This window comes from Heterodontus francisci, chromosome 19, assembly GCF_036365525.1.
Source record: "Heterodontus francisci isolate sHetFra1 chromosome 19, sHetFra1.hap1, whole genome shotgun sequence".
Classification (NCBI taxonomy): Eukaryota; Metazoa; Chordata; class Chondrichthyes; order Heterodontiformes; family Heterodontidae; genus Heterodontus; species Heterodontus francisci.
This window is the reverse complement of record NC_090389.1, coordinates 80,895,326-80,918,877: the sequence shown is the minus strand read 5'-3', so window position 1 is coordinate 80,918,877 and position 23,552 is coordinate 80,895,326. Positions and strand designations below refer to the sequence as shown.

Genomic DNA, 23,552 nt, shown 5'->3' with positions numbered 1-23,552 from the left:
TGATGCACTCTTAACTGCCCTCTGAAATGGCCGAGCAAGTCGCTCACTCAACAAGGTGGCTCACCACCACCTCCTGGAGAGCAATAAACGGGCAATAAACTAATCATCTTAAACACCTCAATTAGATCACCCATAATGTTCTATATTCAAGGGAATACAAGCAAGTCTATGCAAGTAGTCTGCAGAATTTAACCCTTGAAGTCAGTCACTCTTGCTGAGGGTGGTGATAAAATCCACTGGCGTGAATATCCCAAATTTTCTCTGTGACCGTGGTGAAGATTCACGTCCACTGCAGCTGTATGTCGAATGGTTTCAGGTGCATGACCGCCCTCCTGTATATCTGTTGTGAGGTTCTAATTGAAGTGAAATTGGCTGCAGTGTGTATTATTATAGATCAAGCAGAGCCAGGCGATCTCCTTTGATGGTTTGCCCCTCTGCATCCAGTTCATCCTGCCCCACAGCGCATATTTCAAACAGAAAATTAATCACCTCAGTTCTGAAATCAGCTCAGAGTTGTCAACAGATTGTAATGATTTGGCCTCTTCTGGTGTTCTGTGCTGTACCAATGTGGTGCCCCCCAGGCAGGCATCCATTGTGAATGAGTTTCAGCTCCATGAGCAGCTAAATGGTATAAGTGAAAATATTAGCTGACTTCAAAGACTTGAGTTGCGAGTTGTTCACAAGAGGCTTGTCAAGAAAAGTAAAAGGCCATTTGGCTCATGCACCTTTGTGACCTATATCAACTGTTAAAAATTTTCATTGACGTCAGGAACCTCACCAGCGCCCATCTGTGCTGAATAGCAATCTGTCCATTTTCCTTTCATATATTTCAACGATCACGGTTTTAGGTGGTAGTTTACTCCATGTGTTAACAGCTCCAAGTAGCAAATAGTTCATTCTGAAGTTAAACCAGACTTTATTACACTGCCATTATTGTTCTCTCGTCCCCTCAGGATTTAACATCAAGGTTTCCTTCACGTCACCAGTTCCATTCAGGAGTAAAAAAATACATGGAAATTTTCACCCTCCTTCGACTTCATTTCTATATATGGCGTTGGAGTTTGAGTGAGATGCGTCTTTCGGATGAGACGTTAAACTGAGGCCCTATCTGTCCTCTCAGGTGGACATAAAGGATCCCATGGCACTATTTCGAAGAAGAGCAGGGGAGCTACCATCAGCAAAACAGATGATTTTTATTAACACATTGCTGTTTGTGGGCTCTTGCTGTGCTCAAATTGGCTGCCGCGTTTCCTACATTACAACAGTAGTTACACTTCAATAAATACTTCATTGGCATGAAAGGCGCTATATAAATGCAAGTCGTTCTTTGACAGTAAGTCACCTGATGCATCATTAAGGCTTTCTCATCACGAGGAAGATTTGTGTCCCGGGAAATACTTGCTGCAGCAACAATGCCATTTTCAAGGGAAAGCTTTGTTTTTTAAGAGGAGCCATTATGGTGTAGCATTGCTATAGAGCTGGGCAAATAACAGAACAACTCTCGTAGCTGGGAGGGTGGAGCCCCCTTTAAAAATTTGAGAATAATTTGGATTTCAATTCAAGAAGAAAAAAATAGCTCGGGGTTTGGAGTAGTTTTGTTGTCATGGCACATGAATTTAATCCCCGATTCTCCACCTCAGCCTCCACATAATTCCTTGAAGGAAGCTGCAAGCAGACACATTCTGTTGTCAGGCCTCTGCTGATGTGCTCTTGAGTTGGCTTCTGACAGGTTGTTGAGAGCATGAGGGACGCAGGTTGGCTTAGCCTCGGCTTTTTACCTCCCCTCCCTCATGGGCAAATCTCCTCACGGCTTCTTATTGAACTTTGAAAATAAACCTGGTAAAGTCAGAGTTGTCTGCCTTTTCCCTAATGTTGACATGAAATATAGGATCAAAACCAGAGAGACAGATTACAGACCGACTGAAACACATGAGCTCCTGCGTTTAATTTGAAGAATGATGCATGTCAAAATTGAGACACGACTAATTTTAAATGGTTGACAGGTCTGGTAAAATGGTTTCCCATTCTTTCTCCCTTTCGTTCAATCTTTTGTCCCCTTCCCACACTCCAGTCAATATGTTATTGTTTTTTACCTCTCCTTTCTCTGTCATCAGTCAGCAAGTTTAAAATGGCCTTTTCCTTTTTCACTAATCCCTCCCTTCCTTCATTGAAGCATTGAAGGTTTGATTTGGAATTACATGAAATAAATAAGGCTTAGCATTCTGCTTAGGCCCATTTTCAGGCCTAACATGAACACCATGCATGGCCCCACATGGAGGTGATGGTGATGAGCCTAGCCCGAAATTAGGGCTGAGGCCTCATCAGCACCATTGGCGGAGCTGACAGTGCCTGTCATACCTTAAGAGGCAACTGGAGGCGGGTCAAAGGCAAGGCGCAGCGGGCGGGAGCAGATTGAGAGAAAAAACATATTCATTCATGGGATGTAGGCATCACTGGCTAGGCCAGCATTTATTGTCCAACCCGAATTGTGCTTGAGAAGGTGGTGGTGAGCTGTCTTCTTGAACCACTGCAGTCCTTGTGGTCTAGTACACCCACAATGCATTTTGGGAGGGAGTTCCAGGATTTTGATCCAGAGATAGAGAAGGAACAGTGATATAGTTCCAAATTAGGTTGGTGTGCGACTTGGAGGGGAACTTGCAGTTGGTGGTGTTCCTGGGCATCTGCTGCCTTTGTCCTTCTAGGTGCTAGGGTTTGGAAGGTGCTGTTGAAGGAGGTGTGGCGAGTTGCTGCAGTGCATCTTGTAACTGGTACACACTGCTGCCACTGTGCGTCGGTGGTGGAGGGAGTGAATGTTTAGGGTGGTGGATGGGGTGCCAATCAAATGGGCTGCTTTGTCCTGGATGGTGTTGAGCTTCTTGAATGTTCCTTGGAGCTGCACCCATCCAGGCAAGTGAAGTGAAAACAGACCCATTGTACTCATTTTATGGATATAAAATAGGGGCAAAAGGTCTAATTTCTACCCCATAGAATTTGTGTTACAGATTGATGTAGGAGAGGGGAATAAAGAAGCAATGACATGAACAGATGATGCTAAAGGTAGACCTGAAGCCTGAAATAACAGAAACTGTACGTTCATGGAAAAACTGGCAGCTGTACGTTTAGATCCTGTCAGGACAGACCTGTCAAGCTCAAGGGAAATTACATGCACAGTATCAGGTCTACCAGAGACTGAAGTGTAAATGTTACAAAGAATAGTCCATGTCATCACCTTCCTGGAATGGAGCTTTATTTATGAATTGGGTTAGCCCTTTACTCTCTCGGAATTCACTGCTTTCACAGACTGTGCTAAGTAAAATACTGGAGTGTTATTGCATGAATTCCTCAGCTGAACACACAGATCTTCACTGTCACAAATGAATAAATCACCGATTGAATTATTGCGGTGAGCAGACCAACCTGCGCCTGGACACCATCTCCGTCTGAGTCGGAGGGGGGTTTCCAGGGCTGCCTTGGAGAACTCCACTCCAAGATCTCCAATCCCGCCGGAATGCTCACCCTGAGAATAGGGTTCCACATCACTGACCAGCCTCTAGTACCCCCCACAACCTTCACACACGAGCAGGCAATTTGGGTGCAGACAACCTGGAGAGAAGTGATATCATTGGGGTCCAATTTCCCTACCCACCCAGCAGGACCAGGCGGAGCGGTTAATTTTTAACCATCAGCTGACTTATCCATGGATGCCCCAATTGGATCTCTCATCCCCCAGCGCCAAATTTAATAGCTCCTTTAAACAGGCAGCAAAGGCAATGAACTGAAGCCAGTGGGGTCCTTCTTTAAATATGCCTATCAGGGTCCAATGATGTCATCAGTCTCTGACAGCAATTTGAACTCTGACCTATGCTCCAGGTAAATCAAGTGAGGAGTGGTTTGGAAGCAGAAGAGACTGCTCAAGGTAAGTATTTTACTCTCTTTTGTGGGATCAGGGGGAGCAGGAGTGCTTGCCGGGGGCCCACATGAAAAGGTTAGGCCTCTCTTGTATCAGACACCCAAACCCCACCATCCCCCTCCCATACCATGAGAAGATTTGACAGGGAAGATAGAGAGAAACTATTTCCCTGGGCAGGAATTTCCCTGTGGGATTCAGGAACCCACCACCAGGCTCAAATGTGGGTTAGTCTGTGTGGGGAGACAGTCCCTCATCTGTGATTTTCCCTGAATTGGATAATTAGTAGCCAGAGGGCAGGCTCGCCATCCAATTAAGAACAATGGGCAGATCTCTAAGCTGGAGGGCCAATAGGAGGCCTTCCAGCTTGAAAGCAGCAGCGGGTAAGTGAGGGAGAGGGCAACCCAAAATGGAGGCACCCTCTCTCCAACTTTAAATTTAAAATAAAACAAAAAGCCCTTAGCAGCTGGGCCGCCAAAACCCGCAAAGGGCGGGTTGTGGCTGCAGCTGTAGTAGGGAGGGCTGTTCTGCCACCCACCCCCCGCTCCCACCCACCACCCCTCCCCCTCCCCACAGTCATCTGGCAGGAAGTCACCTCCAGGCAGCTCTCCAGTTCCCTGATGTCTCCGGGGGCCTGGAGGCTGACTGGAATCTGAGAATAGGCCTTAATCGGCCTTTAATTCGCTGCAGTCAGGTAGCTCTGCCACCTCCCCCATCCCATCTCCAGGAAAATGGCCCAGGGTGGAATGGAGCCAGGGAATTGGCGCGCTGGCCAGTGAGGTGAAATTCCATGCCTGCCTCCCTCCAGGCTAGCTTATTGGGGCCTAAATATTCAGCTCCCTGTTTCCTCTGGTGTGAGAAGAATGGGCCGAAACCTTAAAATTAGAACTGTTGCGGTTAGGCCAGTTGAAAATTTCAAAACTGAGATTGATAGAGTTTTATTTGGCAAGGATATTAAGGGATATGGAGCCAAGGCGGGTAGATGGAGTTAAGATACAGATCAACCACAATCTAATTAAGTGGCAGAACAGGCTCGAGGGGCTGAATGGCCTCCTCCTGTTCAGATGTTTATTGGGACCCCCGGTCTCCACCCGTAGCTGAGTGCTAGTGGTAGCCAAGAGTTGCCTGAATTTCTGCAGGTCAGCAAACACTTTCCTCCCACTTCCTGCTCGTTCTGGGCGGGAGCTCAAACAGCGCCATGGTAACGAGGCCCAGCGATCAAAACCGGCCTGACTTCATTCTGCCAAAGGCGGGAAGGCATTGAAGTAAAACCAGTGGGTTTCCTGCCAGAATTTCACTGCCAGTTTAAATCCCTCCATTTCCCCCCCCCCCACCCCCACCATCTTATAAAATGACTCATTGCTTCTGATTCACAAGACAATTGAGAAAGGCCAATCAATCCTCGCTTATCCAGCAACAAAGAATCTTGTCACATCTCAGTTGCAGTATTTAGTTGTTCCTAAATTCCATGGTTTTCTCTCCATTACCTTGTCTGAAATCCATTGTTGGCCCCTTTTTGTGGGGAAGAACTTCCTTGGAGTGGTACCTGAAGAGGGATTTCCATTATGTGGAGAGACTAGAGAAACTAGGATTGTTCTCCTTAGAGCAGAGAAGGTTAAGGGGAGATTTAATAGAGGTATTCAAAATTATGAATGGTTTTGATAGAGTAGGCAGGGAGAAAGAAGTCTCTAGGGCCTAAATACTTGTGTTATATACTGACCAGATGTTTTAGGTTGGCTTGGTTGAGCTGATTCAATCACGTTTCCCTAATACACTGTTCTGGGAGCGTTTCTATCACAGTTTTAAGTCAAACCTCTGATGTGACAAACAAATATGCACTAATCGAGTAAATAAGGAGAAACTGTTTCCATTGGCAGGAGGGTCAGTAGCCAGAGGACATGGATTTAAGGTAATTGGCAAAAGTATGAAGAGGGGATTTTTTTTTTTTTTAAAAACACAGCAATTTGTTACGATCTGGAACGTACTGCCTGAAAGGGCAATGGAAGCAGATGCAATAGTAACTTTCAAAAGAGAATCGGATAAATACTTGGAGGGAAAATCTGCAGGTCTAAGAGGAAAGGGTAGGGGAGTGTGCCTAATTGAATAGCTCTTTCCAAGAGCTGGAACAAGGATGATGGACTAAATGGCCTCCTTTCATACAAACATACGAATTAGGAGCAGAAGTAGGCCATTCGGCCGCTCTAGCCTGCTCCTCCATTCAATAAGATCATGGCTGATCTGTTTGTGTCTCGAATTCCACACTCCCATCTACCCCCGATAACCTTTGATTCCCTTGCCGAACAAAAATCTATCTGCCTCCACCTTAAAAATATTCAATGACCTTGCCTCCACCACCTTCTGAGGCAGAGAGTTCCAAAGTCGCACAACCCTCCTGAGAGAAAAAATTCTCTTCATCTCTGTCCTAAAAGGGCAGCCCCTAATTTTAAAACAGCTCCCCCTAATTCTGGACTCACCCACAAGAGGAAACATCCTTTCCACATTCACCTTGTCAAGACCGTTCAGGATCTAATGTACTTCAATCAAGTCTCCCCTCACTCTTTTCTAAATTCCAGTGAAAACAAGCCCAGTCTGTCCAACGTCTCCTCATAAGATAACCCGCTCATTCCAGGTATCAATCTGGTAAACCTCCTCTAAACTGTCTCCAACGCATTTACATCCTTCCTTAAATAAGGAGACCAAAACTGCACACACTATTCGAGATGTGGTCTCACCAATGTCCTGTATAACTGAAGCACAACATCCTTACTTTTATTTTCTATTCCTCTCGTAATAAAGGATAGCATTCTATTAGCCATCTTTATTACCTGTTGTACCTGCATACTAACTTTTTGTGACTCCTACACTAGAACACCCAGATCCCTCTGCCCCTTAGAATTCTGCAGTCGTTCCCCATGTAAGTAATACTCTGCTTTTTTATTCTTCCTGCCAAAGTAAACAACTTCACATTTTCCCACATTATACTCCATCTGCCAGATTTTTGCCCACTCACTCAACCTATCTATATCGGTCTGCAACCTCCTTATGTCCTCTTCACAATATACTTTCCAACCTATCTTTGTGTCAACTGCAAATTTAGCTACCATGTCATCACTCCCCTCATCTAAGTCATTGATATAAATTGTAAAAAGTTGTGGCCCCAGCACAGACCCCTGCGGGAGTCCACTCATCACATCCTGCCAATCAGAAAAGGACCCATTTATGCACACTGTTTTCTGCCAGCCAGCCAATCTTCTATCTATGCTAATATGTTACCCCCTACACCATGAGCTCCTACTTTGCACAATAATCTTTTATGTGGTACCTTATCAAATGTCTTCTGGAAATTCAAGTACAGTACATCAGCAGGCTCCCCTTTATCCACAGCGCATGTTACTCCTTCAAAGAACTCCAACAAATTGGTTAAATGGGATTTCCCTTTCACAAAGCCATCCTGACTATTCCCGATTCCCTTGAGTTTTTCCAAGTGCCCAGCTACAACTTCCTGAATGATCGATTTTAACACCTTCCCCAGGACAGACGTCAAGCTAACTGGTCCATAGTTACCTGTTTTCTGCCTCCTCCCTCCATTCCTCCCCCTCCTTACTCCATGACTGTGATTCCTGACATCAGTCCTAGATTTGCCTGTGTCTAGTTTGACCCTTTGTCCCTTGTCGTCTACATAGTTTTAAGTGGGAGCAGGGTCCCAGATTTCCCGTTGCTATACCAGTTACTGTCTTGTAAATGGTGTTGAAAAAATTACTTAGCATGATTGAGAAAGAGCAGGAGTACTCGTGTTATCCTGGCTAACATTCCTTCTTTAAACTACAATCTGGTCATTCATTCATTTTCTGTTTATGGGACCTTCAGTGTGCAAAACAGCTGCAGCTTTGGCCTAGAAAGTAACAAGTGATGGCACTTCATCAGTCATTTGGTCGTAAAGCACTTTGGTGTATTCTGAGGATTTAAGGTGCTAAACCAAGGGTGTCCAATCTTTTTGCGTGAAGGACCACATTACAAATTTTGTCCTACTTAAGGGGCCAGTGAGCAAATTTCCAAAGGATAAAGGCATTAGAAATCTATCTCCCTCTCTACCTCCCCCAACCCCATTTCTCTGGCTCACTTTGTCTACCCCTGCCACCTGGCAGTCTGTCTCAGTCCCCCCTCTCTGGCTCTCTCTGTCTACCCCTGCGCCCGGCTCTGTCTCCCACTGCTCTCTCTCGCTCTTCCCCCTATCTGTCTCTCTCTCTCTCTCTCACTGGGCCTAGGCCGCAAGTTTCAGGCTCACCTTCACTTTAAACAGTATGCTGACTGCAACTACCATCTCCATGTGACCTGTTCCGCTCATTAACCTCAGGGGTCGTACCGCAGGGTCACAGCCAATCACCACACAGACCCGTGGTGCTTTCTGGGAGTTGTTGTGCTGGATTACGATTCCATCCATAGGGGCTGGGATACAGGGGTGTTAGAAAAATCTCCAAGCCTGTTTGTGAAGAAGATACTGAGACTAGGATGCTTTGGTGTAGATTGTTTACTGCTTGTCACAGAGCTTACTTCTGCTCTCCAAACAACACCACCATCCAGTGCTGGCTGGCTCTTTATATATAAACACTTGAATATAATTAACTAATTAACACCCAACACCTGTTCACTCTATTATCTTGAACTACCAGGTATTTATCATCCATTAACAGAACGTCAGCCCCTAACAAGGGGGATTACATTTCCCAGCAGGCGTTCACTCATTGAAAACAGCGGGGGTGGCTGATTGTCAGTCATAGAAATCTTTGGTGGGCCAGTAGAAATTTCTTATCCCTGAAACTGAAAGCAACAGCTGAGGGCAGAAACTGTGCAGCAAGGAGGAGGCTGAGTGAAGTTTACATCAGCAGGCCGTATGTTGGACAACCCTGTGCCAGACTAATTGCAGATCCTATTTTCCTTTCATACCATTATGAGGATGCTTCCCCAGATGCTTCATTTCAAGGCTGAAAAGCCCATGGGCTAAATTTTCACCTTCACTACCAGGCCAGTGATCTAACAGTGCGGACCACTGGCCCTTTTATAGAACGCACCTCATTCATTCCATTGACATCAATCAAAATGAATATTGGGCAGTTTCTCCATTGCTGACAACTCCGCACTGCCAAAAATAAAATCCCCTGATCTCCCCCTTGGTTATTTTGCCAATTATTTTAAATCTGTGCCCTTTGATTACTTAGCCTCCTGCCAGTGGAAACAGAGTAAATCAGGAGATGCTATCAGTGCATATTTGTTTGTGACAACAGAGATTTGACTGAAAACTGCATTTATAAACAGTCCCAGAACAATTTACTAGGGAAATATAATTGAATCAGCTCAATCAAACCAAACTGCAACATCTGGCCAGTTTATAACACAAGGATTTGATCCCTATAGACCTGTTGTATTGGAGTACAATACCTTTCTTGTACTTCCGAAGCTGCATTTTAAGTAGATGCTTCTGTTTTTTGTTAGGCTTCCTAACTTACAAAGAATTGTTTTCATGGCTGAGTGAATTTTGAAAGTAGCGAGGTGTAATTATTGTAAGGAAAACCCTTGGGCTTTGGGTTTGAAGCAAGTTGACATCGGCCGAACCTGGCTTAGAGCCATATTTCCACAATGGTTACGATAAACCAGAGACTAGAATAAAAATGCGGTTTGTTTTAAACATAATCTCGAATGTTTTTATGAGGATCTGGTAACAAACCTCATTTGGAGTAATCTCACAAGGTTACCCCAAAATGTCAAACTCTATTTGAAAGACTGCTGGAATTCAGCATAATGACTGACAGGAATTGCCATGGTAAGACAAAGACATTGATTCAAGCTTATGGCTTTCTAGAATCTAGTCATTGCCTGGCGCTGAGTGGGATTGTTTTACAAAGGAACTGGTGTGGCATTTCATATAAGCCATTGAAGGGTAAGGTGCTTTCCAGATGTGCAAAAGTCTTAAAGAAGGCAAAGATCATCAATAGTCACATGTCTGTATTGATTAACTAAGAAACCTTTAGAAAAGGTGAAGAGCAGCAGCTTTAGGTTCCGGAACTTCCAAGTGTCAGGTTGCTTCAATCTTGCCTCGGCCATTAACTTGTGGGTTAAGGATTTGTGCACATAATCGAGGCAGTACCGCGGGAGTGCTGCATTGTTTGAGGTGAGGCTTTAAACTGAGGTATCATCTGCCTGTGTGAGTGTGCATTAAAGATTTCATGGCACTATTCACAAGAGACCAAGATCTCGTCCTGGTGTCCTGGCCAACAAGTCCCCTTCAACCCTACCACCACAAATAGACTAACTGGTCATTCATCTCACGTTCGCCGTGGGAAGCAATTACTACACTTCAAAAGAAATTTGTACGTGAATCATTTCGAAATTTTTCTGAGACGTGATAAGGAGCTGTACAAAAAGAAAAGTCTTTCTTTTACTTTTTAACTGTAAGAGTACACTGGGTAAGTAACCTGAAGTCCCAGTACTGCATTCACAAGATTGGGACACATTGACCAGTTCCTCAGGCCAATGGTTCTTTAGCGAGTCAACAACCTCCTTTGGCACAAGGGATATTAATCTGCTCAAAGCAACAAATTTGCAATTGATTGGAAGCCCAGAGAAGTTTCCGACCTAAATATGTTACATCAAACCCTAGATCATGAAGAATGAAATCTGGACAGTTTATTTAGAAACAGAGCAGCCAATCGATCAATGAAGCCAGGCCACATACCACACTAGGTGTAAGCTGGCAATACACATAATTAAACTATTCCACAAAGTTCCAGTCTGAGTGTATAGTGGTACAAGGAAGATGGAATCACTTTCTTTCCCAGTAACATCTTAAGTTTCTAGAAGGCAAATTATTGGTTATTCAGCCCATATAGAACCTAATATTAAAGGATACAGTCCAGCCTGATATGGAGTAATTGGTATCCATTGAGGAGAAAGAAAGGGTGTAAACAGTTCATGTCTCAAGCGAACAGAAAGATAGATTTGCATTTATTTAGCGCTATTACACATTTCCAAAATGTGGTCAATAATTAAAAAGCAGGGACTGTTTTTTATTTCCAAAATATACTTTATTCATAAAAATCTGTAAAAATTACATTACCAGTTTCAAACAGCACCAATCCAAAAAATACAAACAGTGCAAAGGAGGTCCGTTTGCTTTATTACAATCATGAGTTGCCTCACAACCCTTCCATTTCACATTTGTCATGCCAATTACATTTTTACATTTTACAGCAAATGAAAATTTTCCCGATACAGTTCGAGGGGTTTCCTATGGATCCAGCCCCTCAGTTCAGCTTGGTGGAGGGACCTTACACTGTGGTCTTTCCCCATTGAGCCTTTGCTGCGGCTGCCCCAAGCTTTAGTGCGTCCCTCAGCACGTAGTCCTGGACCTTGGAATGTGCCAGTCTGCAACATTCGGTTGTAGACAACTCTTTGCGCTGGAAGACCAGCAAGTTTCGGGCAGACCAAAGGGCGTCTTTCACCGAATTGATAGTCCTCCAGCAGCAGTTGATGTTTGTCTCGGTGTGTGTCCCTGGGAACAGCCCGTAGAGCACAGACTCCTGTGTTACAGAGCTGCTTGGGATGAACCTCGACAAAAACCACTGCATCTCTTTTCACACCTGCTTTGCAAGGACACATTCCAGGAGGAGGTGGGCAACCATCTCTTCCCCACCACAGCCACTGCAGGGACTGTTATTACATGGGAACATGCGGCAACCATTTTGCATCTGGCAGAATCCCACAATCTGCGATGAGATGAAAGATGAGTTTGTCTCTTTTAGGTGATGATGGCTGAGGGAGGAATATTTTTATTATTCTCCAATTAGCACTGTACTCCGTATACTCCAGTTCCTCCTTCCAAGGCATGAATTTAAAATTCCTTACCACTCTGAAATTAGCCATCATACTTTAAATTTCTCATTCCTCACAGCCTTAAACTTTTCTTCCCTTCTAAGTCATTTTGTTATATTAAAAGGAATGACTTGCATTGTGCTTTTAACAGTGTGCAGGCACTGCCATAGAATTTAAGAACGGAAGAAAAACTTGCATTTATATTGTGCTTTTCACAACCTCAGAGCAACCCAAAGCACTTTACAGCCAATGATGTATTTTTGGAGTATAGTCATTGTTGTAATGTAGGAAAGGCAGCTGTCAATCTGCACACAGCAAGTTCCTGCATTTAGTGCGATAATAACCAGATTTGCTTTTACAATGATTTTGATTGAGGGATAAATATTGGCTAGGATATTGGAGAGAACACCCATGCTTTTCAAAGTAATGCCATTGGATCATTTACATCCTTAGTATAGTACCGAGGGAGCGTTACATTTTTGGAGATGCCGTCTTGGAGATGAGACATTAAACCAAGACCCTGTCTGCCCTCTCAGGTGGACATAAAAGATCCCATGGCACTATTTTGAAGAAGAGCAGGATAATTATTCCCCTGTATCCTGGCCAATATATATCCCCCAACTAACTGTTGGCCATTATTGCAAGAGGATCTGAGTACAGGAGCAAGGATGTCTTACTGCAGTTATACAGGGCCTTGATAAAACCACATCTGGAGTATTGTGTGCAGTTTTGGTCTCCTTATCTGAGGAAGGATGTTCTTGCCATGGAGAGAGTGCAAAGCTGATTTACTAGGCTGATTCCTGGGATGGCAGGGTTGACGCATGAGGAGAGATTGGGTCGACTAGGCCTATATTCACTAGAGTTTAGAAGAATGAGAGGGGATCTCATAAAAACCTATAAAATTCTAACCGGACTAGACAGGCTAGATACAAGGAGGATGTTCCCGATGGCTGGGGAGTCCAGAACCGGAGGTCACAGTCTCAGGATATGGGGTATGCCATTTGAACCGAGATGAGGAGAAATTTCTTCACTCAGAGGGTAATGAACCTGTGGAATTCTCTACCGCAGAAGGCAGTGGAGGCCAAATCATTAAATATTTTCAAGAAGGAGATGGATATATTTCTTAATGCCAAAGGGATTAGGGGAGAAAGTGGGAACAGGGTATTGAATTAGACGATCAGCCATGATCTTTTTTGAATGGCGGAGCAGGCCCAAAGGGCTGAATGGCCTACTCCTGCTCCTATTTTCTATGTTTCTAATACAAGAGGAAGGAGGTTATGTTGAACTTGTATAAGACACTAGTTCGGCCTCAGCTGGAGTATTGCGTCCATATCTGGCGGCGCACTTTAGGAAAGACGTGAGGGCATTGGAGAGAGTACAGAAAAGATTCACGATAATGGTTCCAGGATGAGGAACTTCAATTATGAAGATAGAATGGAGAAGTTAAGACTGTTGTCCTTGGAGAAAAGAAGGCTGAGAGGAGATTTGACAGACAGGAGACTTGCACACAACAAGATCCTGCATTTAGTGCGATAATGACCAGATTTTTTTTTTACAGTGATTCATGAGGGGTCTGGACAGAATAGATGAGGAGAAACTGTTCCCACTCGTGAAAGGATCGTGAATGAGAGGGCACAGATTTAAAGTACTTGGTAAAAGAAGCAAAAGTGACACGAGGAAAAACATTTTCATGCAGCAAGTGGTGAGGATCTGGAATTCACTGCCTGAGAGTGTGGTGGAGGCAGATTCAATCGAGGCCTTCAAAAGGGAATTAGACTGTTATATGAGAAGGAAGAATATGCAGGGTTATGTGGAGAAGGCGGGGGAATGGCACCAGGTGAATTGCTCATTCGGAGAGCTGGTGTAGACACGACGGAATGAATGGCCTCCTTCTGCACTGTAACAAGTCTGTGATTCTGTGAATATCACTGAGATTAAAGGCCTGCAACCCGACCCGAACCCGACTGGACCCGACGACATGTGTCGGGTCCAGGTTGCTCTTCCGGGTCTGGCTTTTGGGCTTGGGTCGGGCAGGGTCCGGGTTGGACGCGGTCCGGGTCGGACACACATTAAGAATTTCATTTTGTTCTGCTGGTAAGTGTTAAAAGTAAAAAAAAAACCTATCTGAGCTGGTAGTCCGGGATGTCAAGGAGGGAAACTCTGAGTCTGCACGGTGAGCGGTTGAACGTCTCTATGACATCATCGCGCTCATGCTACAGCTTCCTGCAGATTCAGAACCGGAAGGTAGGTAATGTGAGCATTCGGGTGGTCGGGTCGGGGTCGGGTGCGGGAAAAATTGGAGGGACTCGGGCCGGGTCCGGCTCAGATCTGGTGGGGTCCTGTTGGTTCGGGTTGGGTTTTTTCTCCCTGACCTGAGCAGGCCTTTAACTGAGACAGATTATCTGAACATTTATTTCATTGGTGCTTGTGGGATCTTGCTGTTCTTAAAATGGCTCCTGCATTTCCTACATTACAAAAGTGACTGAACTTCAAAAGCACATCAATGGTTGTAAACCGCTTTGAGACGTCCTGAGGTCATGTAAGGTACGATTGAATGGATGTCTGTCTTTCTTTGCTCCTTGTATATAACTCTCCAAAAATTGTATGTCATTAGCTGGGGGATTTCCTTTTAAAACCTGCCAACACTTCATTCAGAATTTTTTTTATGCATTGAAAGAAAGACATGAACAGAAATAGTTCACAAGAATTAATAAAAGTAGTTGAAATCCTTAATAACCATGGTTCAGAATCGACTTGGGGATTGTACTCGGAGTACAGCAGTCTCCTGTGCTTATTGCTTTATAAATCAGGCTTCCAATCTTGTTGCTAAGTTTTGATGGAGATTATTAGGCTCAGATGTTTATATTCAACTTTTTCTTCTCTCATTAATGGGGCAGGCATTGCAGCTTTAAAAGGGAACATACCCTCAGAATCTGTTAAAGAAGTATCACTGTCGGGATCCACTCTTATATGGGAATATTATCATTGGGAACCTCTTTCAAGAGCTGAACCAAGGAAATTTCCAAATTTGAAATTCCTCTTTGTTTTATTTAAACAACATTATCCTAAGGATGCTTCGATGGGATTATCTTTTCCAGTTGTGTGTATTCTACTTCAGTGTCCTCGCACTGTTGGGTTCATTATCCTCCCAGTCAATTTCACCTAATTGTATCAGTATACACTGTATAAAAGGATCAGAGTTGCCAAGCGGTATCTTTTGTCATGCTCATAAAGAATGAAAGGTTCAATGACACACACAGGTCCCCCAAAGGCATTCTGACCTACCTACAGTGGATCAAAGGCTGAATAATGAAAGGTGGCTTGACTAAACACCATTGTTTTCTTTGCTTCAGATCTCTTGGCAGCCAATAGATCTGTTATGTTCTTTGGTTACCGTGGTTTCCTGGATTTCCGTTCAATGTTCCTCGATGAGTACCATGATCGTCTTTTCATTGGAGCCAAGGATACCTTGTACTCGCTCCAACTGGACCAGGCAAACATTGCTGCCAGAGAGGTAACTCATTTTTCTTTTTGTTGCTTGATGTTCTTGTTGCTCCGTGACAGAGTGGGGAGAACGAGAGGGGTATAATCTTCAAATTAGAACCAAGGCTGTTTAAAAGGGCACACTTTTTCACGCAAAGAGCAATGGAAATCTGGAGTTCTATCTCCCAAAAGGCTATGGACAACCATAGCCTTCAAAACAGATCTTTTAGTAGGTAAAGGTATCATAGGATATGAAGCAAAGGCAGGTAAATGGAGTTGAGGTTCAGATCAGCCATGAACTCATTGAATGGCGGAACAAGCTTGAGGGGCTGAATGGCCTCCTTCTGTTCATTTTTCTGATGAATTCTTTTGCAATGGCTCTTGCTTTACTATGGAACAGTTGAAGTGGAAGGTCAAGACCTAAAGGCCCAGATGACTGAAGAGAGTAGAAAGATAAATCAAAAAATAATGGTTAGGGGATGCCAAGCTTGGGGTTATGTCAGCCCATAGACTGTGGAAGAGGATGTCTCACAGTTTTGAGGTCCCTGAGAAAGAATGATCTGGAGCAAAAAGTGGTGTGTCATGTCTCGATGTCAACAGTGAAGATATAAAGAGAAAATAGAGGGGGGATTTTACACTCTTCCCCCTGTGGCGGGTTTGGAGGTGAGGAGAGCGTTTAATTGAGTGGGATGGTGGTGGGGAGGACCCCTCCACCTTCCCTCCTCCACCCCAATTAAGTCCATGGCAGGAAACTGTGGACAGCCTTCCTGCCCCGTCACCAATTGAGGCCCTTAAGTGGGCAATTAAGGACCTCATCCCACTGCCACCATCATTAGCCCAGCAGCAGGTGGGCCTGTCACCAAGTGTGGAGTGCCAAGCAAACCCGTGTGGGTTTATTGCTAGCTCCAGGGGTGGTCCCTCGTTAAAAGGCACTTGGATCCTGATCAAGGGACCCAGTATCGGGAAGGGGGGAGCCCGCTGAGAGCCACCTCCCTGGCCTTGCTGTTGACCCCCATACAATCCCCTCCCCCACAACCCCTACCCCGCGAAGCCTCTCCCACCGTGACTCACCTGGTCCCTCGATGATCTGAGGCCTCCAGTGGGTTCATTACCAGCAGAGGCCACCACCTCTGTGGTGGCGCTGCTCAGTAAAAGAGCTGCCGGCCTCTGATTTGCTGGCAGCTCTCAGCAGGCGGGGCTTCCGTCGCCGGGGTCCTTAATCCCAAGGAAGGCCCGTTGCTGTCTACTTAAGTGCCGATTTGGCACGTCACGTGGCAGGTCTTCCCCAGAGGCAGAGACTCGGGGCTCTCACCGGCTCTTCAGCCAGTGGCTGAGGCCCCCATTGTCTAAATAAAATCCCCACCTGAGTGTGTGAAATGATATATTTGCAGTTTAAGAAGGATAAGGGGGGAAACATCAGAAGAAAAGAATTTGGATTGACATAATGTTTTAACATGTCAACAGGTCAACCCAAAGCACCAATGAATTACTTTTTGAAATCACTGTTGTTATAAAGCCAAGCACAGCAGCCAATTTCCCCACATCAAGGTCTAGAAACAATAAATGAGATGGCCAACTAGTTAATCTATTTGTGGAGATATTTGTTGAAGGAGGATTGTTGGCCAGGAAAACTGCACTTCAAACAGTGGCATGGGATCTTTTATATCTGCCTGAGCAGATGGGCAGATAGAGCCTCTGTTTAACAACTCAGATTAACAGCTCATCTAGCGATAATAGTGCAGCACTCCCTCAGCACTGCATGGGAGTGTCAACCTGAAATATATGCTCAGATCCTAGAGTCAGGCTTCATCCCACAATCCTCTGACTTAGAAGCTAGCCAACTGAATCAAACTGACAAAGGAGTGACTGCCATAATAATGTAACAATAAAGATAAAGTTGCGACACACAGCGAACTTGGAGATAAGAGTAGAATCAGATAAGGAGCTATTCTTGTATTCCTGGTACAATGAGGAGTGTAGGAGTTGGAACTGCGGACAGTTCTAGTTGTGACGGATCATAAATCAAATGGACAATGTGCTTGTGATTTAAAGGGAATAGCATGGATAAAGCCAGTCCTCGATATAATTGTAGTAATAAGTTTTAAAAATTAGCCTGACATATACAATCAGCAATGGAATGATATCATCATAGAACCAGTCACCTCATCGTCTAATGGATAGCAATGGTAAATTCTAATCCAGCTTGAAAGGCAATTTAACAAGGTGACGACAACCCATAAACCTCTTAATCTCCGCTAAACTAATTAAATAAATCTGGAAATCGGAGTTGTTATGGGTACTGCTGATATCTTGACATCCTTTAAACTTCTAACAGCAACTGGATCTTTGGCGTATTCGACCCAGTGCAAGGAAATTACTCGAAAGCCAAGAGCAATTAGTGATTAGATCAAGATGATGTCACTTGCTACCGTGTTAGTAACGCCTGAAGCTTCCATTTCACTATGAAATGTTATTCCAGCGAGCCATATAAACAGTGAAGGTCAGAGCTGAAATTAATGGGAAATCACCCAGCCTGCCAGAGTAAATAGGCAGGAGGCCTGTTTTCATTCAAGTTCTGGCCTTTTTACACCATGCTATGAAGTGGGACAAGGCTTGAGGGCCCCTGGTCACTTGGTTATTACTCAGGTCAAGGCAATGTGATGTGAGAGGTAGTTTGAATTGGATAGACTTGGTGAGTTTCTCCATCCTGACCTTACAATGTTATTGACTTAATAAAAGACTAAGAGGCCCAACTAGTACTGTTTATTTCTTTAATCTCTGTTTGTTGGGGAACTTTTTCCTTTGTTTAGTCACTTAGCCAGCTAGGTATTATTGGAATATATCATCCCTGTGAGAAACTAGGATCATGTTTTGTCCCCTCATCAATGGAAGTGTAAGCATCGGACAAAGGGTCGGCCATTTTGCTCTCAAGCTTCACAACCAACAAAATGGCTGCCCCAATCTTGCTCATCAGTGGTAGGACAGGATGTCAACTGGTCGAGGATTGCTTTAGAATCTCTGCAGCATTCCAGTGGAGCCGGGAAGTCCAGGAGTGCGTCCTTGACTCCAAATTACACCTGATTGTCCCCGCTACCCCATTGCTGTTCTACCCACACCCCATCCTAACCTCTTTCCATTCCTTCGGATTGCTGGCAGACATTAATTTTTTGAAACTTGGAGAAAAGGTGCCGACAGCTCAAATAATCTTAATGAGGCCCAAGGCTCAATTTCAGGCAGGCCTCAGAACTTTCAGTTGGGGCATCTGCACTCTGTGTGTGGCCCATTTCAGGCCCAAAAACAGGCCTACAGCATGTTGCACCTGAGTCTTCTGCATGGTCCTACAGCCCGACATGGGTTATGGTACAGGAGAGGGATCGGTAATTATTTTTAGGCTAATGATTACATAACTCATAGAATCATATAGCACGGAAGGAAGCCCATCATGCCTGTGCCCATTCTTTGAAAGAGCTGTCCAATTAGACCTGCCCCGTGCTGTTTCTCTATAGCCCCACAGATATTTTCCTTTTTCAAGTATATATCCAATTCCCTTTTGAAATTTCCTATTGAGTCTGTTTCCAACAACTTGTATTTATATATCGTCTATAATGTAGCAAAATTGTCCCAAAGCACTTCACAGTAGCATTATCAAACAAAATTTAACACCGAACCACATAAGGAGATAATAGGACAGGTGATCAAAAACTTGGTCAAAGAGGTAGGAGTATCTTCAAGGAGGAGAGAGATGTGGAGAGGCGGAGAGATTTAGGGAGGGAATTCCAGAGCTAAGAGCCAAGGCAACTGAAGGCATGGCCACCAATGGTGGAGTGATGAATATTGGGATGCCTAAAGGCCTGAACTGTTGTGTTTAGTTGTATTAGTAGTGTTGTAGGGTGTATTAGAGAAAGCCTTAGACTGCGGTAAAGGTGAACTAACAACTCTATTATCTACAGTTATTATATACACTCTCCACAAGCCAGCTGAGCCAGCATCCTTCATGCTGCTATACCTTCTTCTTCTCAAGCCTATCTCACATTACAGTTACATCATTGCTCGTACAGTGGGAGGGGTCTCTCTCACTGTCTTTGGTATTAACCCTTTACAACCTTATACTACAAGAACCACCCTTTCAGGCCGTGCATTCCTCCAGGCGCGTATCCATTGTCTCTCGAGATAAGGAGGCCCAAAAGAAAGAAAGAAAAAGAACTGCTTAAAAATATGAAATCTCCTCACCTCCAAATAATCTCCATACAAAGCCCTACAGCACTCTGCACTCCTCCAATTCTGGCCTCTTGTGCATCCCTGATTTAATCACACTGGCTTTGGTTCTTCTGCCAAATGCCTTAAATCTGTGTCCTCTGGTTACTGACACCCACTAACCCCCAAAACCCCCACCCTACCCCACTCCTGCCAATGAAAAGAGAATAGACAGGGAGAAACTATCAACACCACTTATATTTATGAAACTGGCAGCCAAGCAGAAGAACCTGAAGTGAATTGTGTGAGTTAAGTATTTTCTGAAGCATGTTAATGGAGCTCTTTCAACAGAGAAATTTGCAATGTTTAATGAAACAATGACAAGCAGCAGCTGATTCTGGCCACAGACATGGCAACTGAGCCAAGTGGTATCCTAACTGGGGAATGTTATCACATCCATTGTACACAGTAACAAGTTGTTTCCTTTAGAACATGAATGCACATAACTCAGGGATATATAACGGCCAAAGAATGACTACACAGGAATCAATTCAGAATGAGCAACTCACAAGACATTGAAGGGAGGATGATTGGACTGTCAACTTTCTGGAACCAGGCCCACTTATACAGCATTAAATGGAATTTACAGTGCAGAAACAGGCCATTCGGCCCAACTGGTCTATGCTAGTGTTTATGCTCCACATCAGCCTCCTCCCATCATTCTTCATCTCATCCTGGGATGAGAGGGTTGTCCTATGAGGAGAGATTGAGTAATGGGAATTCTCTGGTGTTTAGAAGAATGAGGGGTGATCTCATTGGAACCTATAAAATTCTTAAGAGGACTTGACAAGGTAGATGGTGAGACACTCTTTCTCTTAGCTGGAGAGTCTAAACCAGGAATCACTGTTTAAGGATAAGAAGGCATCCATTTAAACCAGCAATGAGGAAGTGTCGTCTTTTGGATAAGACATTAAACCAAGGCCCTGTCTGCCCTTTTAGGTGGGCGTAAAAGATCCCATGGCACTATTTTGAAGAGAAGCAGAGAAATTATCCCCAGTGTCCCGGCCAATATTTATCCCTCAAACAACATCATTAAAAGAGATTGTCTGGTCATTATTACATTGCTGGTTGTGGAAGTTTGTTGTGTGCAAATTGGCTTCCACATTTCCTACATTACCACAGTGCCTACACTTCAAAAGTACTTCATTTTCTGTAAAGTGCATTGGGACATCTAGAGGTAGTGAAAGATGTTATTTAAATGAAAGTCATAGAGTTATACAGCACAGAAACAGGCCCTTCGGCCCATTGTGTCTGTGCCACCCATCAAGCACTTATCTATTCTAATCCCATTTTCCAGCACTTGGCCCGTAGCCTTGTATACTATGGCGTTTCAAGTGTACATCTAAATACTTCTTAAATGCTGTGAGGGTTCCTGCCTCTACCACCTCTTCAGGCAGTGTGTTCCAGATTCCAACCACTTTCTGGGTGAAAATATTTTTCCTCAAATCCCCTCTAAACTTCCTGCCCGTTACCTTAAATCTACGTCCCCTGGTTACTGACCCCTCCACTAAGGGAAAAAGTTTCTTCCTATCTATCCTGTCAATGCCCCTCATAATTTTGTATACCTCAATCAGGTTCCCCTCAGCCTCCTCTGCTCTAAGGAAAACAACCCTAGCCTATCCAGTCTCTCTTCATAGCTGAAATGCTCCAGCCCAGGCAACATCCTGGTGAATCTCCTTGGCACCCTCTCCAGTGCAATCACATCCTTCCTACAGTGTGGTGCCCAGAACTGTACACAGTACTCCAGCTGTGGCCTAACTAGCATTTTATACAGCTCCATCATAACCTCCTTGCTCTTATACTCTATGCCTCAGCTAATAAAGGCAAGTATCCCATATGCCTTCCTAACCACCTTATCTACCTGGGCTGCTGCCTTCAGTGATCTATGGACAAGTACACCAAGATCCCTCTGACCCTCTGGACTTCCTAGGGTCCTATCATCCATTGTATTTTCCCTTGCCTTGTTAGTTGTCCAAAAATGCATCACCTCACACTTCTCAGGATTAAATTCCATTTGCCACTGCTCCACCCATTTTACCAGCCCATCTATATCGTCCTGTAATCTCAGGCTTTCCTCATTATTTACGACACCACCAATTTTCGTGTCATCTGCGAACTTACTGATCATACCTCCTATATTCACGTCTAAATCATTAATGTACACTACAAACAGCAAGGGTCCCTGCACTAATCCCTGTGGTACACCACTGGTCACAGGCTTCCACTCACAAAAACATCCCTCGACCATCATCCTCTGCCTCCTTCCACCAAGCCAATTTTGGATCCAATTTGCCAAATTGCCCTGAATTCCACGGGCTCTTACCTTCTTAACCAATCTCCCATGCGGGATCTTATCAAAAACCTTACTGAAGTCCATGCAGACTACATCAACTGTTTTACCCTCATCTACACATCTAGTCACCCACCGCCTTGTGAAAAGTCTTTCTTTTCACTCAGAGGGCTTTGAATGCTCAGACATTGACTCTATTCAAGACTGAGATTGATGAATGCTTACGGAAACGAGGGATATTAGGTTAGTTTGGGAAAGTAGAGCTGATGTAGAAGATCAGCCATGATCTTATTGAATGGCAGAGCTGACTTGAGGGACTGTATGGCCTATTCCTGCCCCTATTTCTTAACCACATCTGCATAATCTTCTAGTCCTCTCTCCCTCACGTGTTTATTTAGCTTTCTCTTAAACACGTCTATGTTAGTCGCCTCAACCACTCCATGTGGCAGCAAGTTTCACATTCTCACCACTCTCTGGGTAAAGAAGTTTCTTCTGCATTCCTTTTTGGATTTATTACTGGCTATCTTACATTGGTGGTCCTTTATTTTGAACACCTCGGTTTCCACCTGTCCAGTTTAATTCATGTTGTGTATCCGCATGTGTGCAGGTGGATGGGTGGGTGTGTGTGAAGAGCATAGGGAGGGTGAAGGCCTGCGATCATGCAGAATCCAGGCTCATATCTGTGAGTCCAAACCTTCAGCAGCAGGTTTCTGCTCTGCTTCCCCAGAGGCTCTGAGCGACGTTGGAGTACAGACTCGTCAACTTCTCAGATACCTTGTCCGTGTCACCATTCTTTAGTGATGGTGTCACAGCCACGACCAACTCTGTCTTTGACCTGCTTGCATCGACAAGCCCTTTCTGGTAAGGTCATTAGGAGCAATTTTGACTTTGCAAAATGGGTGACGGCTGCTCGTTTTTCATCTCTCTCCCAATTTTTACTTCTGTTAAAGTCAATAGCTGGTGGAGGCCACTCAGCCCCACGAATCTGTTCTGCCATTCAATTACATCATGGCTGATCAGTGCCTTAACTCCATCTCCCGCATTGATTCTGTAACCCTTAACACCCTTGCCTAGCAAACATCTATCAATCTCAGTTGAACATTTTCAATTAACCCCCAGCTTTTTTGGGGAGAGTTTTCCAGATTTTCACTCCCCTACGACAGTTAAAATTCCAGTCGAGTACCTCAGTCTGCATATTTAAAGAAGGACCTCGTTGGTTTTGGGTGGGCAGCCTATGATGCCCGGCCATTAGCATGTATAAAAATGGGGAGGTTTAATGTGCTGCCAATTTGCTGGCTCCCATTTTAGATGATCACACAAAATCAAGATCTAGCCCCCACTGTTTTGTGATGGAGTTGGAAGACACCATTGAGTTTTTTTTTCTTCCATGCCTCATCCTTGGCTTATTGAGGCCAGTTGTGCACTCTCATAAAAGCTGCTCTGACTGTGTTCAAGTTGTTCATACCAACCGGACATTGAAACTTGGAAGCTCTGGTGTCTTTGGCCTGGCATCGTACACTGGCAAGCAATGTACATAGCATCCTCACTCATCACAGAGCTGTGTGTTTAGTCATCTTAAACATGGGGCCTGATTTAAACTCCACGTGGGTTATTATGGGAGGATAGAGAGCTGAATTGGGACCTCACCCGCCATTGCAGAAATCAGGCTTCAAAAGCACCTGACTGGGACGTCCTTAGGCTGTGAAAGACACAATATAAATGCAAGTTTTTTTCTTTCCTTTGTTTGAGAAG

General features: G+C 44.4%; 1 protein-coding gene across 1 annotated transcript in view; it reads left to right on the top strand.

Annotated features, from left to right (window-relative positions):
- The window catches only part of sema3bl (sema domain, immunoglobulin domain (Ig), short basic domain, secreted, (semaphorin) 3bl), a 157,574-nt gene that overhangs the window by 52,616 nt on the left and 81,406 nt on the right, over positions 1 to 23,552 (top strand). Inside the window, exon 2 of the mRNA XM_068052100.1 lies at positions 15,127 to 15,287. Coding sequence (XP_067908201.1) covers positions 15,127 to 15,287 — 161 coding nt within the window. The remainder of the gene's footprint in view (positions 1 to 15,126; positions 15,288 to 23,552) is intronic.